Source organism: Gastrolobium bilobum, unplaced genomic scaffold (assembly GCF_033153095.1).
Source record: "Gastrolobium bilobum isolate Gb01-03AN ecotype WA unplaced genomic scaffold, APGP_CSIRO_Gbil_v1 utg354, whole genome shotgun sequence".
NCBI classification, from domain to species: domain Eukaryota; kingdom Viridiplantae; phylum Streptophyta; class Magnoliopsida; order Fabales; family Fabaceae; genus Gastrolobium; species Gastrolobium bilobum.
Window position 1 is genome coordinate 22188 of NW_026897778.1, and position 20015 is coordinate 42202.

General features: G+C 35.0%; 1 protein-coding gene across 1 annotated transcript; it reads left to right on the forward strand.

The window, feature by feature from the left end:
• Positions 1-4655: 4655 nt before the first annotated feature.
• Positions 4656-19455, forward strand: LOC133310238 (kinesin-like protein KIN-12D). Its single transcript, XM_061511134.1, has 38 exons — positions 4656-4715; positions 4829-5468; positions 5555-5710; positions 5797-5880; positions 6524-6643; positions 6763-6876; positions 6946-7038; positions 7176-7336; positions 7423-7497; positions 7599-7686; positions 7767-7825; positions 7920-7983; positions 8071-8136; positions 8219-8407; positions 8913-9017; positions 9105-9340; positions 9420-9513; positions 9583-9645; positions 9959-10003; positions 10088-10201; positions 10272-10328; positions 10616-12256; positions 12404-12853; positions 13090-15558; positions 16308-16415; positions 16499-16620; positions 16740-16827; positions 16920-16994; positions 17154-17396; positions 17483-17581; positions 17803-17877; positions 17954-18012; positions 18128-18239; positions 18334-18444; positions 18659-18829; positions 18911-18976; positions 19098-19217; positions 19318-19455. Exons 2-38 carry the CDS (start codon positions 4830-4832, stop codon positions 19453-19455), a joined length of 8769 nt encoding a protein of 2922 aa, XP_061367118.1. The 5' UTR covers positions 4656-4715; position 4829.
• The last annotated feature ends 560 nt before the right edge of the window (positions 19456-20015 follow it).

A 20015-nucleotide genomic window follows, 5' to 3' on the forward strand; every position in this document is an offset into this window, starting at 1 on the left:
GTGACAACCAAGTTATGTTACAACCATGTGACTACTAGTCAATCTCACCGTTAAATTGGTCTTTTAATCCAAGGATCCTGATTTAATCCTTATATACACCCTCACTTTCCCTTCTCTCTCCCCCTTTCTCTCTGATCATACTCTCTCTCTTACCAGTCATACTCTCTGCCGCCGCCCATAGCCGCCGTCGCGCGGCAGCCCACTCCACCGCATCGCATGGTTAAAAAATCAATTTAACGGTGAGATTGACTGGTAGTCACATGGTTGTAACATAACTTGATTGCCACAATATCCTATCCCATGAAACTATCGGGAAAATAATCTAAAAAAAAGAAAAGAAAAGAAGCATTCTCTATAGCATAGTTTTTGACAATTTAAAGTGGAAGTTATGAGATGAACGTTGAAAGTGGAAATTATCTGAGAGCACTCCACATACTTCTTGCCGGAAAGAAGGGAAATGCAATATCACATTATGTAAAGTCATACAAAAATAACCGAGTTTAGTAATTATGATTCACATTTATATATAAAATTAAAGCATATTCTCTTGAGAGTGTTTAACGTTTTAGTATATTTTTCTTTAAAACATAGCAATATCATTTTCATTTTTTTTCTTTTAAAATTTAAAGTCAAATTCTTTTGAATTAATGATTTACATATTTTTTTAGGAATATGATATTGTGACACCCAAGTTATGTTACACCCATGTGACACCCAGTCAATCTCACCGTTAGATCGCTTATGTTGATCCAACGGTTATATTTATTTCCATCTTTGTATGGTCATGATTTTCCAAATTTAAAGTGAAAACATTAAATATGGGAAATCATAACCATACAAAGATAGAAATAAATATAAAATATTAAATTTGAGAAATCATGACCATACAAAGATGGAAATAAATATAACCGTTGGATCAACATAAGCGATCTAACGGTGAGATTGTCTGGGTGTCACATGGGTGTAACATAACTTGAGTGTCACAATATCCTATCCCATTTTGTTATAGTTTATGTTAACTACCGAGAAATGATGTGCAATACACGTTACAATACATGTTCATATATTTGTTTTTTTTTTATATTATCCCCTCTCTCGATAATTTTATAGGTTTTCTATGAACTAATTTGGAGTTTGGAACAGGTCCAGAATTAATGAACACATATTCTTATCTAACCTATTCAGCTTCCGGGGATCTACCTCATTTGTTCCGTAATACTTAACTATATATTTGTTCCTTACAATACACGTCAATTAAGGGATTTTCAATTCATCGGACTGGTAGTTGGAATCTTCCTTCTGCTCTAAATTGTCTAAAATTGAACGTGAAAGGAAGTTCAACTTTTTTTTTTTTTTTTTGGGTATCGTCAACCCATTTTTTTTTATTATATGATTCTAATTATCAGTTAGGGGCGACTTAAATCTCCCAAAATTTATATTATGGGTTGAGCCAACCTATGGCTATGGCGTTGGTCAACCAAAAATTTAGTTGGGTGCATTTGTTGAGTATTTGACGAAGGGGTTTTTCAACGTCGTGATTTACAACGAACTTCCCTATGTTGCTGGAATTCAATATAGCGAACGGTCAATTGATTTGATCTGTTTTTTCTATATATTTTTTTAAATTCAAGATCGGTTACCAACCAAAGAGCATCAATTTCCAAAGGTTACTTTTTATTTTTATAAGCTACTTGTAGACTGATAGATAGGGTGATCTTGTTACCGTTATTATTATTATTATTATTAATAAGCTTTAATTTTCTATAGAGAATGTAGATAATTTATTTAGATTTACTTCCAAAACAACATTGTTTTGAGTTGAAAAATTAAAAAAAAAAATATGTACAAAAAAAAATAAAAAATAAAAAAATTATAATGAGAAAGATTATTATAACTCTGAAATAAATTATAATTACAAAAATACCTTGATTTTCGCCTTAAAATGAAGTTATTTTAGACTCAATGTAGATAATTAATTTACATTGACTGCAGAAAAAGTGAATCATTGTTAACACAATTATTACTCTTATGAAAATTTTAGAATAAACATTGATTCATGTGAATCTAACAATTATATCTCATTAGATCATACTCATTATTTAATTATTAATTTTTAAAAATCATAATTGTTAGATACACGAAATTCAACTACTAAAATTTAGAGTAAAACTTAATATTTTTACGTGGATATAAATTGCCCTTATTATTATTATTATTATCATTATTATTTCTCAGCAAAACTTTTCCTTAATGGCTTGATAGGGTTTTTGGAGATATTATTATTATTATTATTATTATACTACTACGACGATAACATTTCTTTGAATATCTCTTCTTGGTATCATGACTACCACTATTATTACTTTGCCTACTATTGCGGCCTGGACCATATCTACGCCATGATGATGCCCTTACTTCAGAAAAGAGCCAATTGTCGACCCTGATTAATAGATTATTATTTTGTTCAGCCACAGTAATACATGAAATTAGTTTATAATGTTTTCTAAAATCTTTTCTCGACCACATTAGTTTAAGGATTTTGTTAATTTCATGTTAAAAGAGATAAGTTATTTCATGTCATAGAGACAAATTTGTGAGCTCTACCATCTAAAAAAAAAGATGACACAGTATCGAAAGATGCGTAAATTTTTTTTTTTATCTCATGTAAAATAAGAATAATTTTTCCTTTAGTTTAATTGTACATTCAAGATATAAAACCAATAAAGTGTTTTCTCTTGCATATATTATTCTTGACTGAAAACTATCTGGGGACAATACAAAGAGCAATGGAGTCACATAACAATTTTTATTGATGTTAGATATATGATGAAATAACGCATAGGATAGGACTAATTTTTTTTGTGAAATACAGAGTTAGAACAACTCAGAATTAATTACAATACTTTTTGTATTTTGTTATGTTTTGGGCATTAATTAGTTATACTATTTGAATAATCAAAGCACTTTCTTTTTGTGGTTTTCCTTATTTTTCAAGGAATCAAACATAATGAACATTCATGTAGTTTTTTAAAAAATAACAAAATTAATATAAGATAAACTATATCAATTAAGAATATTTATCAATAATATATTAATGAATAAAATACAAATGGAATCTTCAAATTAATTAAGTCATTACTCAAATGATAGAAATGCTGATCCGATAATCTGTTTAAAAAAATAATAATAAATACCTTAATCAATAAATATCAAATGTGTTTTAAGGCACGAAAAGATATTTTGAATTCAGAGGTGGGATAACTAGAACCAAATAAAATAAAAAAATAAATACAAATTTTCATATAAATGAATTTCAGTTAAATATAAGTTTTTATTATTTATAATTAATTCTCAATCAAATCAAGATCAAGTAAAATTTTATAGACATCTGTCTTTTAATAAATATTCATAACACGCTATTCTTTTAAATTTAAATAATTCTGAAGTTGATTCTCGATCAGGTCAGATTTTAAAACAAAATTAAAATTTTGTCTGGGTTTGACCTTCGGGTTTAATTTTATAATCTAAACGCTAATATTTTAGTGTCGCAGTTCCATTTTTTATTTTTATTTTTAAGTTCTAACTTGTTTTTATTATGTGTTATGGGCAAATTTTTAGTTTTCCTGATTACGCTCCTAAATTTTACTACATGAACTCGTTTAATTACATTTATACTTACATGAGGACTAAAAATTCATCTACGTGATTCTAAGCTTGATGAATGAAGCTAGTAACAAATATGGAGTTTGATAAATTTTAAAAAATCATATATACTCAACGCTATAAAGTTCAATTTCAATAAATACATCCGAGTAATATTTATTTTTTAAGTAAATATCCTTTTTGGTCCTCAGCAAATTTTACGATGCCCGCTTTAGTCTCTAGCAAATAAAAAAACCCATCGTGATCCCTGAGAAATTAAAAATGGATCCATTTAGTTGAGAAATCGTGGTCCAACACAAATTCAAAAAAGACTCATATTAGTCCCTAAAGGGATTAAAATGGGTCCATTTTAAATTTCTTACTGACCACGATGAACATTTTTATTTGTTAGGGACAAAAGCGGACGTCATGAAATTTGTTGAGGACTAAAAAATGTATTTACTCTTATTTTTATTTTTTTTCCTCATAATTTAGTTAAGCTATGTGGCCCACGTAAAGAAAACCTTAGACAATAGTAAACAGTGATGGACCTTACTCAACCCAACCCAATTCAAGATTAAACTGATAACAGAGCTCAAATCCCAGGGCCACCAGGAACCATGATCCATAATAGCATCTAGCCGTTGAATGTTTGAATCGTTTTAGTAGTTGTGGACCAACATTTAATGACCAAAATGCCCATCACAATTCAAATCCCGATACCGCGATCACATTTACTTTCATTGAGAATCAAATCTCATCCGTTCATTGCAGAGTCCCTTTTCATTTCGTCTATTTCAAATGCGATTTTGAAATCAAGCTGAAAACCCCAACCAAAGCCTCACACACAGAGAGGGAGAGAGAGAGAGAGAGAGAGAGAGAGAGAGAGTCTGTGTGTGTGAATGAATGACTTCGATCTATGTTGAACTTAATCATTTCAGTTCAGTATCAAATCCCTAGCAACAACTTGCTGAACTCAGATTGAAGCAGAAAAAAAAAAATCGAAAACAAAGCAACTTCACGATTCCTCAAATTCGTCGATTCGGAATTTTGTTCTTCAATTCCTCTTTCAGGTACTGCTCACACTTGTTTGAAAATGCAAAACTTTCTTGATTCAAATACGAAGCTCACTTTTTATTATTATTTATTTATTTAAATTTTCCGGGATTTTTTTTCTGTATGGTAGAATGCTGAGAGATTTGAAATTCCCACGCCGAAATCCCGACAAACACGAAGAAATGGAGAATGTGGATCCTCAGGATTCATCGGCTGCTGCTCAGAGGGGCGCGGAAGGTTCTAGACCTCCACTGAAAACAATTCAAGAGCCTGATGCGAGTTGTGAAAGCAAGACTGATAGAACTCCTTCGAAGATCAATAAGGGAAGAGGAGGAGCTGAGCTTCGGACTCCGGATAAACACGGAGGAGGAGGAGGAGGAGGAGGAGGAGGAGGAGGATTGGTGTGGAAACAACACCGGTTCGGGTGGGCTCACAAGAACGACGCCGCTTCGTCCTTGTGTGATGATAGGAGAGGATCTGGTGTTGGAAATGTCACTCCTCGGGTGACTCGCAGAGCAGTTTCTAATGCCACGGCTTGTTCCGAGAGCAATTCGACGCAGAGCACTCCAACCAAGAGTGTGACTAAGCCTCCTCCGAGCTCGGTTCGGAGCAAGGCTGATGGAAGCTTCAGTGCTCGTTTGGGGAGCTATGCTGCATTGTATAAAGGGGTTCCGAGTTCGTCTTGCACTCCCACGGTTGTTAATACGGTCGAAGTGCCTCACTTTGATCTCAAAGAAGATTCTTCATTCTGGATTAATCACAATGTACAGGTGAGTGAGCGGGATGGGGTCCAATTTGATAATTGGTACAATCTCTTCTGGATGCTTATTGTGATGTGAATTTTCAACATGCATAGGTTATTATTCGTGTTCGTCCTCCCAATAGCATGGAGAGGAGTATACAGGGCTATAACAGATGCCTGAAACAAGAAAGCGCTCAGTGCATTACTTGGATTGGGCAACCAGAAAATCGATTCACATTTGACCACGTTGCATGTGAAACAGTAGACCAGGTGAGATAACTTTTAAAAGACAGTTTCATGCATAAATTTCTTTGGACGTAGTTATTAATTTCTGTCTCCAATTTGTGATTTTGTAGGAAATGATTTTCAGAATGGCTGGTCTTCCAATGGTAGAAAACTGCCTTTCAGGATACCATAGCTGTATGTTTGCATATGGACAGGTATTGTCCTGAACTAAGCCATTCTTTCGTCTTGAGGTTATCTCATTGTTTTTTTCTGTTAATTGGTACTCTTCATTATATGCAATGCAACATTAAGGCATTTGTTAGCATGTAGATATGCAGATTTCAATGCTCAGGTTCCAATGTAATGCCTATTGGTTGTTATTACGATTCAAAATTTATTCAGAATTTGTGCTATCAGTCACTCTTAAGATTGAGTGCTGTTTACTTGGCTACTTATTTTTCCCATTACCAAACAGTGACACTGCATTAAGTCAAACTTTTTGTGCATCATAAATTGGGAGCTTCAGTTTGTCATTGCTGCATTGATTTATGTCTATAGGTATGTGCAGTACTAAAAAGTTGGATGGGAGCATGTTTTCCTAAACAGAAAAATCTAGCATGGCTTGGCTGTTTCAGTTATTTTATGCAGAACTTTAGCTTTGTGTGCAGGAAATTTGCCACAAAGTTGTCAAGTTTACAATGTATGCCATCTGTTGAGAGATTGTATGCTCTGGTGTTCTGTAACATATTCTGTAGCATAATTCGAAGAAAATAAGCGACAGTGCTTTGATTATGATGGGTAACGAAATTCTTCGTTTTTTTAATGGTAAGATGATGAATGAGTCTGTTTATTTTGCAGACAGGAAGTGGGAAAACATATACAATGCTTGGTGAAATTGATGATTTAGATGTGAAGCCCAGTCCCCATCGTGGAATGACTCCACGTATATTTGAGTTTTTGTTTGCCAGGATCCAAGCTGTAAATTCTTCACTCATTGCTACTTCATTTTTCTATATATATATAACAAGCCTATTTTTATGGTCTGTACAGATCATTAATCCATATTTTTGTTTTTCCTTTCCCCACGAAATTTCCAGGAAGAGGAAAGTCGAAGAGATGAGAACTTAAAATACAACTGCAAGTGTTCCTTCTTGGAGATTTACAATGAACAAATTACAGATCTACTTGATCCCTCATCTTCTAATTTGCTAGTAAGTCTACTCACCACATGACTGTCAAAGCATTTTTAATTAGTTCTCATTGCCCCTTATTCTTAATAGCTGCGGGAGGATGTCAAGAAGGGTGTTTATGTTGAAAATCTATCTGAGTTTGTGGTTCAAAGTGTGAGTGACATTATAAGGCTTCTTATTCAGGTACCAGTCTTTGGGACTATCTTGTTCATTTTGAGGCATCTCCAATTAAATCTCCCTCTCCCTGTTATTTAAATGCATTACATAGATTTGCATTGGCATGCACTTTCTTCCATTAAGTTGTAGTCTCTGACATGTAGGGTTCTGCAAATAGAAAAGTTGCAGCAACAAACATGAATAGAGAGAGCAGTAGGTCCCATAGTGTTTTTACATGTGTAATTGAGAGCACATGGGAAAAGGAGTCTACAACTAATTATCGTTTTGCAAGGTTGAACCTGGTTGATCTAGCTGGTTCAGAAAGGTACGACATAGCTTCTAGATCAGTTGAACCAAATGTGGCTTGGGATATGTATATCTATTTGATAATCAAATGATCATTTATAACAGACAGAAAACTTCTGGTGCTGAGGGCGAGCGTTTAAAGGAAGCAGCTAACATCAATAAATCGTTATCAACCTTGGGGTATTTTTTTTACCTTAATACATAATTTCAATTCTTTAGATATAATTGTCTTATTTCTGCTTTCTCATGAAGTAACTTGTTTTCTCTAATCGTGCTTGCAGTCATGTAATTATGATACTAGTGGATGTGGCAAATGGGAAGCAGAGACATGTCCCTTATAGAGACTCTAGGCTAACGTTTCTTCTTCAGGTTGATATTTACTGGTTTCCTTTGACATCTTCATTCTCAGGATTCTTCTTATTCATCACTATTTTTGGCATAAAATACAGGACTCTCTTGGTGGAAACTCGAAAACAATGATCATTGCCAATGTCAGCCCTTCTATCTGGTTTGTTCATTTGTTTGGAACTATGTTTTCTTCATTGAAATTCTACAAGATGCCAGAAAAGAATGATGGAGCTTTACTCATTTCACTTTTGCAGCTGTGCTGCAGAAACATTGAATACACTTAAGTTTGCTCAGAGAGCAAAACTTATTCAAAATAATGTGAGTGCCATTCTATGATCAATCTGAATTGTGTTGAAAGGAATGAATGTCATCGACCAATGTACATTCTGTGTCTTGTTCTTTTAGGCTGTGGTGAACGAAGATTCTACTGGGGATGTAATTGCTTTACAACATCAAATTCGGCTTTTGAAGGTGATATCAGATATTTCTTGTAGTATAAGCTATGTGTGTCAGTAGTTCATAAATAAACTCAACTGGTGAAATTTTGGGGCAGGAGGAGCTTTCGACCCTTAAACGACATCAGAATGTCTCCAGGTCTTTGTCATTTCCTCTGGCATCTGTTAGAGATATAAAACAATCACTAGAAGATTGTTGCTTAGAAAACGCACCTGATATGGTTGAACAACATGATGATGATATGCTTAACTATGAATCCAAAGGCATCAGAATGTCCCACAAACAGGTATACTTGGATTTTGCTAGGTTAATGAAGGACCAGTCAAATGACAGAATTTATGCTTGATGATTGAACTGATGTTTCTATTATTTTTCCTGCTTTGTCCTTCAAGATATAATTAATTAAAGGTTTTTCCTTTGTAATTCGTCATATGTGTTTTATATGAGATAACTGTCCTAAGTAGAAAGAAAAGTTGCGACTATACTATTAGCTTCTATGGGAGGGTGAGCCTTGGCCAATGGTAAGGCAATGCATTATGACTAGGGGGTCACAAGTTCTAGTTGCGGAAACAATCTCTCTGTTTATACGGCTAAGGCTGCGTGTACATAGGACCTTCCCAAGATCCCATGATGGTGGAAGCCTTGTGCTCTGGCCTGTTAGCTTGTGGCTAAGCTATATCTATTGCTAGAAGCAAGTTATACCATTTTCAGCATCCGCATGAAGTGACTATTATTTTATTTCCCTCACACCATCAATTATTTTATAATATTCAAAATCATTTTTGACCCAGCTGAAATCATTGGAGACAACTCTTGCTGGTGCTTTGAGAAGGGAGCAGATGGCAGAAGCTTCTATTAAGGAACTAGAAGCAGAAATTGAACAATTAAACCATTTGGTATTTCTTTTATGAGGTTTCTTGCTTTTTGAGTTTTACATTTCAACTGTGTTTTCACTCTTTATCCGTAAACCCATTGTTGCTCAGGTTCATCAAAGAGAGGAAGACACTAGGAGCTGCAAAATGATGCTTAGGTTTCGTGAAGACAAAATTCGTAGATTGGAATCACTAATTGCTGGTTCTATTCCTTCGGATACATTTTTGCGGGAAGAGAATAAAGCACTTTCTGATGAGATTCAGATACTTCAGGGCAAACTTGATCGAAATCCTGAAGTTACTCGGTTTGCTGTGGAGAATATCAGGCTTCTAGACCAACTTAGAAGGTGATATATCCTTTTTCCCAAGACAATGAGTAAGTAATGTTCTCTACTTTTTAACAGTTGCTTACCATGACTATCACAGATATCAAGAGTTCTATGAAGAAGGGGAGAGAGAGATTCTATTGGCTGAAGTATCTACTTTGAGGGAACAGGTACACGTGTCTCTAGAATCTAATGCAGAAATAATTTCCCTTCTAGATTCCTTGTTTTGAAGCTTTTATGATTGGAAAACCTTTGTTCTGCAGTTGCTTCAATCTCATGGAAGAAACTCCATACAGGGTGATTCAAATTATGGCATTCAACCTCAGGTCAGTCTCTATAAACTACCTATGCGGTTCATAATTTCCATTCTTTGAACATTTCATTCCCTTTTTCGCTGTCCTCTTTGTTTTTCTTTTTTAGTTCTTGTGATTGTTGCACGTGAAAATACAAACTATGCTGAAATTATGTGTCTAAACCAGACCACAAAAGGATATATTTATACTAGCATGGTATGAAGTACAATCATTATTAGAATAGTAATCAAATCCTAAAATAGCTCCTTAATTAAAGCACTAATTGATTGTTCACATATATGCTAAAATACATATTTCTAACAGTGTCCAATTACTATTGGTGCAGAAAGCTCAGTGCTGCAGGAAAGAAAATGAATCTGTTGATCTAGAGGTTTTATTCCTGCCTTTATAATAAATTTAACATTTTTTCTGTTCAAAATTGTGATGTGTGACCTCTTCTGTTCATGGATTGCAGCTAAGAAATGCCCATCACGAGTTACAGGAATGCAGGCATAACTTAAATTATTGCTTAGAGGAGAATGCAAAACTCAGTAGGTATGATTTTTGTTCTCTTGTTGAAGTTCATTTGGTGATACACAAGCAGATTGGAGCTTTTTGGCGGTAACTATCCTAATTTTTTGTATTGCATATTTATACAGGGAATTAGACTCTTTTCACTCGATGCTGAGCAGCACGAATGCCACAAAGGTAGTGTGGTTATTCTGATATAACATCTCCCGGTTTTACTCTTTACTATATTGTAAAAATCAGTAAGAGGAGGAGAATGCATGTGGTAATTGCATGGAAGGCTTATTATGAACTCAATCATGTTAATATTTTTGGACCTTTTGCAAATTGCAGAATTATAAACTTCCAAGCTAATATATTCACACACATTATGTTCTTTGTCTCCGACAGAATTATTGTTTATTAATCCTCTTGTTGTGTGTGATAGTTCAGTGTTATGTGAAATAATGTTTATTTATTATTATTATTTTTTCAGGTTTCTATAAATGAAGCATCGTGCAAAGCTCAGGCACCTCCACCTAAGATGGTGGTGAAGCATGAACCTCAAATGTTAAAACACACAGATGATATGTTGAATTTGCACCTGGAATTAGATATAACAAAGATCATTCTGAAGGAAGAGAGGGACTACCGTGGCATATTGGAGGAGCAAACAACATGCTTAAATCTGGATTTGCAGATGGCAAAAGACAAGCTTTTGCTGACAAGCAAACAATTAGAAGATGCAGACGATGAGCTGAAAGAGACAAAATCTGTCATTGAAGCTCTTGAATCACAGCAAATTTTATCAATCAAAGAGATAGAAGAGATGAGGAACAAGAACAGCAATTATCTGGAGCTTATGAGGAAACAAGAGCGTGAGATCATGGCCTTGAAGAACCAACTTGCTTCTAAAGAGTTAAAGGATAATTTTCCTTCAAATCATTCAGCGATTGAAAATGAGTCCACCTTACAGGTAAAATTCAGAAGGATGCATGATTCTCTTGAAAAAGCCAAGCAACTGAACCTGTTGTACCAAAGTGATCGTGCATTTCAGATTTCTAATGAGGAAGAGATAGATGAAGTGTGTCGGCAGGCTGAGGCTGAAACTGCTGAGGTAATTGTCTGTATGCAGGAAGAACTTGTCCAGCTCGAGCATCAAGTACATGATAGTCATTTGAAGGAAATAGAAATGAAAGAAAGTATAGTGCAATTGGAAACTGAATTGAAGGAGGTGCAGGGAAAATTGTTTGCTGTTGTTGATGATAACCAAAGTTTAAGGGAAGAGCTTGGGCAGAAAGACCTAGAACTAAGATCCCTGGCTGAAGAATGGGAACTTTTAACCTCTGAGATTGAAGAGATTCTTGCTGATGGATGTGAGGCACTTGTTGATGCCTCTGATGAACTTGGCCATATAAGCAATTCATTTCCTCAAAAAAGGATCTGGATTTCTGAACAAGTTGGCATGGTGGTTAGAAAAATCTCTGAAAAAGAATTATTAATTGATGAACTCAGAAGATGTTTGGAAGATGCAAGCAATAAAAGAAGTGATATGGATTGTATGCTGAAGTCCTTACGAAGTGCAGCACTGGTAATTACTGAAGCTCACCAGAAGGAATGCACTGAAAAAGAGAAAGAAATTCTCCTACTGACATCACAGCTAAGTGAAAAAACATCTACTGTGATAGAGCTGAAGCAACAGTTGATAATGGCAGAAGATCATATCAGCAGAGCATCAAATTGTGCAACTGTGGCTTTTGTTGTTGTGAATAGATTGTCAGAAGTGAATCTTGGTTACCTTGGTGATCTAAAGTTCAAGGATCTTCTGCTTAGTGAATTAGAAGAGACTAATCATAGGAAGGATGCCCTTCTCATCGATCAGTCCACTTCACTTGTACAAGCTGAGAGACAGATAGCAGAATTGCAGGAAAGATGTGACAAATTATGGCAGAAGCTTTCTGAGGAGCAAGAAAATTCTTGTGCTTTGGAACAAAAGCTTGAAGATATTGAAAAGAATGCTATTTCTGAGACAAGGGAGCAATTAGCAACGTTACAAGATGGTGTCTCTTCGATCAGGTCATGCATAGCCTCATTTGCAGACAATTCAGAAGGTCTTGATAATAGAAATTCCTTGGATGTATGCTCGTCATATGGTGATAATGGTGAACCAAAGGTAAGCTACTGTTGATTTCTGATAGATTACTTAGATTCTGTCACATTTATTTCATTCATGGCTGTGGTGAATGGTTTTTGTTTAGCATCTGCTATTTTGGCATTTTTGCAGACAAGTTCTGAAACTCATCAAAACAATGATTCAGATCCACTTTCTGTTGAAGAACCTATAGTTGACCTGGCGGACTTACCCTTTAAATTGGTTGAAAATGGATACAAGAAGAAAGACCAGAAATCAAGAGGAGTTTGCAAGGAAGCATCATGTGAAAGAGATGTTACCATTACACTTTTGAGAAAAGAAATAGAATGTGCTCTTGAAAGCTTAAAAGAAGTGCAAAATGAGATGGCCAGATTACATGAAGAGAAAAAGGAGATGTCAATGTGTGAAAAGCAGAGTCGGCAAAGCATGGAGTGCCTCACAACTCAGATACTTGCCCTACAAGGATCTATGAGCCACTTTGAAGAGCAATCCAAAGTCAAGATTGAAGTACTCATTCACAAACTTAGAGACCTGGAGAAACCTCTGGGAGAAGCTATTTCCCATTGGTATCAAAAGAAAGAGGTAATCCTTTTATGAATTAAATATGATGTTCACTGTGAAACCTCTCCTGCTGTTTTTGTCTCTTCCATTTGCTAATAAAAGAAATTGGTGTATGCTTAATTCTGTGTTGATTATGTGCATTTACTTGCTTTTCTTGTTGTCTGGTGCTTGTCCTCCTTAATGTTGACGGACACTTCAGTTTTAAGGTTAATTGAATAATTTTAACATTCAACAACTTCATAACATGCTCCATGCAGTGGCTTGAACTTGAAGTTGGAAACGCAAAGATCATTACAACTCAGAAAGCTGAAGAGGCATCCTGTATTCTTGCTAAATTTGAAGAAGCCCAATATACAATGAAAGAAGCAGATATTATGATCAATGAATTAATGATAGCTAATGAGTCAATGAAGCTTGATATTGAAAGACTGAAAGAAAGAGAAGTCACATTACTCAATGAGAAGGGTATATTAGTCCGCAAGGTTGAGAGCTTACAAACTGTTGTTGATTTGAAGAATCAGGAGATGGATGACCTTGTTGAATCAAATCTTATAGAAACAAAGGATCTTGTTGTGAAGCTGGATGATGTCATTAAAGAGGTCCAATTGATGACGAAGGAAAATTCCATGTCTATAGCTTGTGATTTAGAGTGCTTCAAGTCTCAATTTTTATATTCCACTAAGTTAATACAACCATGGCTTGAGGAGATATGGTCTCAGATAATTTTAAAAGACTGTGCTATGTCTGTGCTACACCTCTGTCACATGGGTATTCTACTGGAAACAGTAACAGGGATGCATGCAGAAAATGGTTTCCTTTCACATGGCTTGTGTGAATCAAACTCTATCATAAGTGAGTTGAAGGAACACAATTTTAGGACGAGGCAAGAGCTAGACATGTGCAGAATCTTGAAAGGGAAACTGCTGGCTGACATAAAGAACAGTTTTGATCGCATTACTAGGAAGGAAATGGAAGCTGGGGAGATCACCATCAAGCTAAACACTTTTGCCAAAAACATATCAGACCTACAGCTTCAGGAGGAGATGATGTTGCAAAGGTCTAACGAAATGGGATCCCAACTTGCTATGTTGATGCGGGAATTGGATCTAAGTAATACTGACGTTGTGACATCCCTTTTAGATCAAGAGAAACTACTGAAACAGAAACTAGAGGCCATTGAGTCTCAAGCTGAATTTTTTATGGCAGATTGGTATGCGAAAGACTTTGAGTCACTCATCCATACTTCTGAATTAAAAAATATGGCATATTATGTATCTGATATAGAGGAGCATCGTGTCAAGTATTCTACATTAATTGAGAAATTGAAGAAAGAAACAATCTTTTTCCAGGTAGAAACTAAGCTAGCTGAACAAATTTTGATGGACAAGGAAGTTGAAGTTTACACTCTGAAAAGAGAACTTCAGCAGACAAAAGTGGAAAGGCAGGGCCTATTGGTGGAATTGAATCAGAACATCTTAAGGATTACAGAGATGGGAAAAGTAAACAAGATCCTTGAAAAAAATAATGAGTTTCTAAAGGATGTTACTTGTTCTAATAATGCATTGAAGGGTGAACTTGTTGAAGTTAAGGAGGCAAAGAAAAGACTGCTGGATAAGATTCTAGATCTTGAAGCAGATTATGATAAAGTAATTGGTGATCTCATAGAGAAGGATGTGACTTCTGAATTTTCTTTCCATCAGATTTCTTTTCTTCAACATCAAAATACAGAGTTAAAGAAAGTAAACAACATGTTGGAAAATTCATCTTGCAGACTTAAGAATGAGTTGAACCTACGAGATTCAGAGTTAATTAGAATGCAAAGCTTACTACAGGTTGAGTCATCTCGAAAGGATGATGTTACTTGTTCTAATAATGCATTGAAGGGTGAACTTGTTGATGTTAAGGAGGCAAAGAAAAGACTGCTGGATAAGATTCTAGATCTTGAAGCAGATTATGATAAAGTAATTGGTGATCTCATAGAGAAGGATGTGGCTTCTGAATTTTCTTTCCATCAGATTTCTTTTCTTGAACATCAAAATACAGAGTTGAAGAAAGTAAACAACATGTTGGAAAATTCATCTTGCAGACTTAAGAATGAGTTGAACCTACGAGATTCAGAGTTAACTAGAATGCAGAGCTTACTACAGGTTGAGTCATCTCGAAAGGATGATGTAATAAAAGGGTTGCTGTATGATATGAGCTTACTGCAGGAATCCGCATCTATCAGTAAAGACCAAAAGGATGAAATTGAGGAAATGGTGGCTACAATGGAAGCATTAGAAGTGGAGCTTGCTGTTAAATCAGGTGAGCTTGCTGACATTGCTGTGAACTGTCAGTCACTTGAAGCTCAGTTGCAGGACAAATCAGACATAATTACAGCTCTTGAGTTGGATCTCTCAAAAGAACGTGAGGCTCTAAAGTTGCAAGTCAGAGAAAATCAAGAACTTAGAACTCATATTGAAGAGACCTTGGAAGCAAGAAAACTAGCTGATGATGAGCTAACAGAAAGAAGGAAGATAACAGAGAGCTTAGAAGATGAAATCTTGGAAATGAGCAGTGTTCTTAGCCAAATGAATAATTCAATTAAAAATATGAGTAGTGATCTCGATGAACTCACTATTGAGAGGGATCAACTTCAGGGTCAGATAATTTGCCTCAAAGAAAGGCTTGGAAAAGCTGAAGCACAATCAGAAGCTAATGAAGGAATCGCTCAAGAAGCTCAGAAGGTAATGCTTTTATTGATCAATAATGCATCATGTTTTCCATCAATGACATTAATTGTGAATAATCAATGACTCAACATGAAGAACTCTGTTCTGTAGTTTCATATCTTAAGGAGTCGCTGAATATTTCAATATATATTTTTCCATGTCAAATGATATCGCAAGCCATATCAATTTGGGATTTGTACTTTGTACAGTTTGTAGAAATTCCTAGCTTCACACATTTTTCAACTTTGGTGTCTGTACATCAATGACATTAATTGTGAATAATCAATGACTCAACATGAAGAACTTTGTTCTGTAGTATCATATCTTAAGGAGTCACTGAATATTTGTATCTTCAGCATCTCTAACATGTCAATATATATTTTTCCATGTCAAATGATATAGCAAGCCATATCAATTTGGGATTTGTACTTTGTACAGTTTATAGAGATAGGAAGCTTCACACATTTTTCAACTTCGGTGTCTGTACAACGTTATGCAATTTAGATTAACAATTAAGAGAGCGGAAGTTGAGACTCAGAATTCCGTAGAGATTGATGTACCAAAGGAAGCAAAACATACAGTACAATCATGATGTTTATAACCTAACATTAAATGTTTGATCTTTGAAAAATAATTTTCCCTCTGGTCAATTTTTTGCTTTTGCACTTAGGATAAACTCAACAATCAAAGGAAAAAATTGTGAACCAGCTGAAAGATTGTTTTCTTTCTTGTTTTCTATCTGAAATTTGTTACAATAATGGCAGATGGCAGAAACAAGAAAAGTTTATGCTGAAGACAAGGAAGCAGAGGTGAAACTTCTAGAGAGATCTGTTGAAGAGCTGGAAAACACTGTAAATGTATTAGAAAACAAAGTGAGTTTTCATTGTTTTTGGTAATTTGATAGGAAGCTTGTCTACCTTCATAGACTTTACACTTCATTGTTTGTTTTGGTCAGGTTGACATCATTAAAGGAGAAGCTGAACGACAACGGCTGCAAAGAGAAGATCTAGAATTGGAGCTCCACGCATTAAAAGATCAGATGCAAAATGTTAAAAATGCTGATGGTGACATGAAAAGGTTGAGCTTCCTTTTGTGTATATATGGCTTCTATATCATAGACAAATGCGGATCTGCATGCTAGTCCATAAATCTAATACTATAAAGTATTTTTCCTGTTTCTATTTAAATTTCTGTAGATTTTTGGATGAAAAAGAGAAAAGCCTTGAAGAAGCCCTAAATCACATACAGGTTCTTAAGAGGGATTCAGCAGAAAAGGATGCAGAGGTAGGATTTTCAAACCACGATTAATTATGTCTTTTGGATTGAAATTTCTTGCAATAGTAAAATTTCAATTTTTCTTGGCTTGTTTCTGACAGATCGCACAAATGAAAGATCATATTTCGGAGCTAAATTTGCATGCTGAAGCACATGCACAGGAGTACAAGCAGAAAGTTAGTAATTATAGTAATTGTCTTGAATAAAATATTCTTGGATGTCATATTAGTTTTGATTTAAAGCTCAGCGGTACCAACTATGCCCATAGAGCTCAATATTGTATTCTTTATTCTCACGCTAAATATAATCTTAAATGTATCATTTCTTTAAATCAGTTCAGAGCATTGGAAGCCATGGTTGAACAAGTCAAACCTGAGGGGCTTTCTACCCATTGCACAAGTGCTTTGTCAAACAAGTCTGAGAAGAATGCCACCAAATCTCGAGGTTCTGGTTCTCCTTTCAAATGCATTGGGTTGGGCTTGGCACAACAGGTAAAATATGAGAAGGTTGAAGAGCTGTCTGCTGCAAGACTGCGCATTGAAGAACTAGAATCCCAGGCAGCGTGCCGACAGAAAGAGGTAGGCTTTTCTCTTCAACTGCATATTCTACAGTTGTTGGCTTTTGCTTATGGGCTTCAATTCGTTTCTTCCTTTTCCTTCTCCAGATATTTTCACTGAATGCTAGATTAGCAGCTGCTGAGAGCATGACGCATGATGTAATTCGAGACTTACTTGGAGTAAAGTTGGATATGACCACCTATGTGGTACTCATCTATTTTAAGCAATTTTTCTTGGCATGCATTTGTATTTTTGTATTTCATGTTTGTGATACAGAAGAGGAAAAACAAATAGTTGTCATGTAATTTATGGTTATGAGCATATGGTAAAAATGAAAAAAAAAATATTTTTTTACAAAAGATCATTTAGAGTTCCATTTGCCGAATGGCACTCATCTTTAATCTTTAATTTTCTTTTGTTAATATAGTCACTATTGGATAATCAGCAAGTGCAGAAGATTACAGAGAAAGCTCAATTTCTCACTTTAGAACCTCAAGAGAAGGTAGTCTAAACTTTGAACTAGATTGCGCTGTTATCATGCTGAAGCTTAGTTAAGCTGGGTTTCTTGCTATATTCAGGAACAGGAGGTTATTAAACTAAAGAAGCAGCTGAATGAATTTATTGAAGAGCGGCAAGGGTAATTAATTTCATAGTTTTATTTTTTGAGTTGAGAATAGATCTCATGTCAAACTAATATTCGCTTTTCTTTCTTGCACACGCACTTCTTATGATTCTCAAACCCTACCTGTCAGATGGCTGCAAGAAATGAATAGGAAACAAGCCGAATTGGCAGCTGCACAAATTGCATTGGAAAACCTTCGGCAGCGAGACCAGTTACTAAAAACAGAAAATGAAATGTTAAAGGTAGAAGATTAAAATAATTTTCCCCCTCTTTTTCTATATTGATTTTCTCTTTTATTTCTAATTGGCTGGCTTTGGGGGTACTTATTTTGTGAAGATGGAAAATGTAACTAAGAGAAATAAAGTAATGGAACTGGAGGAAGAAATGAAGAAGCTGTCTGGACAGCAAAACCTTCAGCAACGTATTCATCATCATGCTAAAATTAAGGTAAGATATTATCATTTTACTTACGTCGAAGCTCAAGTAGGTGTGTTTGTGCTTCCTGCATTATTTTTGCTGTGCTAAAACTCAAAATATTGACAACGTACTATATCCAAAATAATAATAATAATAATAATTAAATATTGACAGGTTATCTTTAATTTTATAATTCCATTTCACTGAAATCAATCTTGAGACTGATCGTGGAATAATGCAACAGGAGGAAAACAACAAGTTAAAGATACAGAACGAAGAACTCAGCACAAAGCTACGGAGGGCAGAGATCTTCCATTCGCGTGTCAAAGAAGACGTTGCTCGTCTTCGTGCTTCAGCTGGGGCGAAACCATGGGTTGATTTTGATGAGGAGCAACGTCTGATGATAAAACTGAAGGTTAGTTACCTAAGTAATATATTGTGCTCTAAGTCGCCAAATATAATGGCAGTTTAAATATTTGAATGAATAATGCCACAGGAGATCGAGGAAGAGAAAGTACAATTAGCACAGCAATTACTGAGATTGTCCACCAATGTTTTGAAGGTAAGCGACAATGATTTGTGGTTCTTGGTGTACCCCTTGTCTCCCAACCTCTCCAATGCAATAAACAAAGGCAGGAAATAGTTTAACAAGATACTAACCCACAGTTATGCTTTACTTCCAGGCTGCTGGAATAGCAAAACCAATGTCGGATGTAAATCCTTCTATTGCTGAGGAGGCCCTAGAGGAGCTCAAGAATAAGATAACTTCTCTTGAAATGGAACAACGGGATTTGAAGTTTAAGGTATGCACAGAATACACGAGTAGAGTGAATTTGAATACCAAGTTTTCTTTATCTAATTTTAAAGAACTAACAAAAAAGGATGATGCTTACTCTTGCACAGAATAAAATTATAAGTGAAAGGATTCGATTATCTGAGCTCATACCACAAGCTTCTCCTTTGAACTCAAGAGCTGGGGAGAATCGTATAACTCCTCCAAGGGCATCCCAAGCTCCTTTCCTTTCCAATTTTGATAGATAGTAAAGCGTGTTAGCTTGCAGATAGCTATTTGTATTATTGTGTTTAGCCATTCATGCTATATATTCTTTGATTATCGTGTAAATAACAATGTATGTACAGTTCAACTAGAATTGTTATTTATAAATGAGTCAGGCCTAATCTTGGAAGGTTAAAATCAATGTGTTTAAAAAAATTCCTTTATTTTTTAAAACTCTTCGTATTAGAACCAATTTTCTACCTAAGTTTTGAACTGACTTATTTTTTGTATAAAATATGTGTAACTGATATTATCTTGTGCTATTTTAACTGATATTATTTCATGTATATTACATAGATGTATTGATGCTCCATTCTTCCGTTCATGATTTTTCTTTGGTAAGTGGTGTGTTGGTGCATCTTTAATTTATTGTAACCAGTAATGAGTACGTTTGTTATATGGTTATTCTAAAAAATATTAATATTAATATTTTATATACGAGTACGTTTGATTTATAATATATTAAAATATTCACCTGAGAAAAAAGGATATTTGTCATCATCAGTTGAAACTACCAGCTTTTTGAAAGAAAGAAAGAAAGGAA

Excerpts from the sequence above, each read along its gene's own strand:
- LOC133310238 (XM_061511134.1), top strand. The coding sequence starts at position 4,830 with ATGCTGAGAGATTTGAAATTCCCACGCCGAAATCCCGACAAACACGAA. Across the intron at positions 7,498-7,598 it reads AAATCGTTATCAACCTTGGG|TCATGTAATTATGATACTAG; the intron begins GTATTTTTTTTA and ends TCGTGCTTGCAG. Across the intron at positions 16,828-16,919 it reads CAGCAGAAAAGGATGCAGAG|ATCGCACAAATGAAAGATCA; the intron begins GTAGGATTTTCA and ends TGTTTCTGACAG.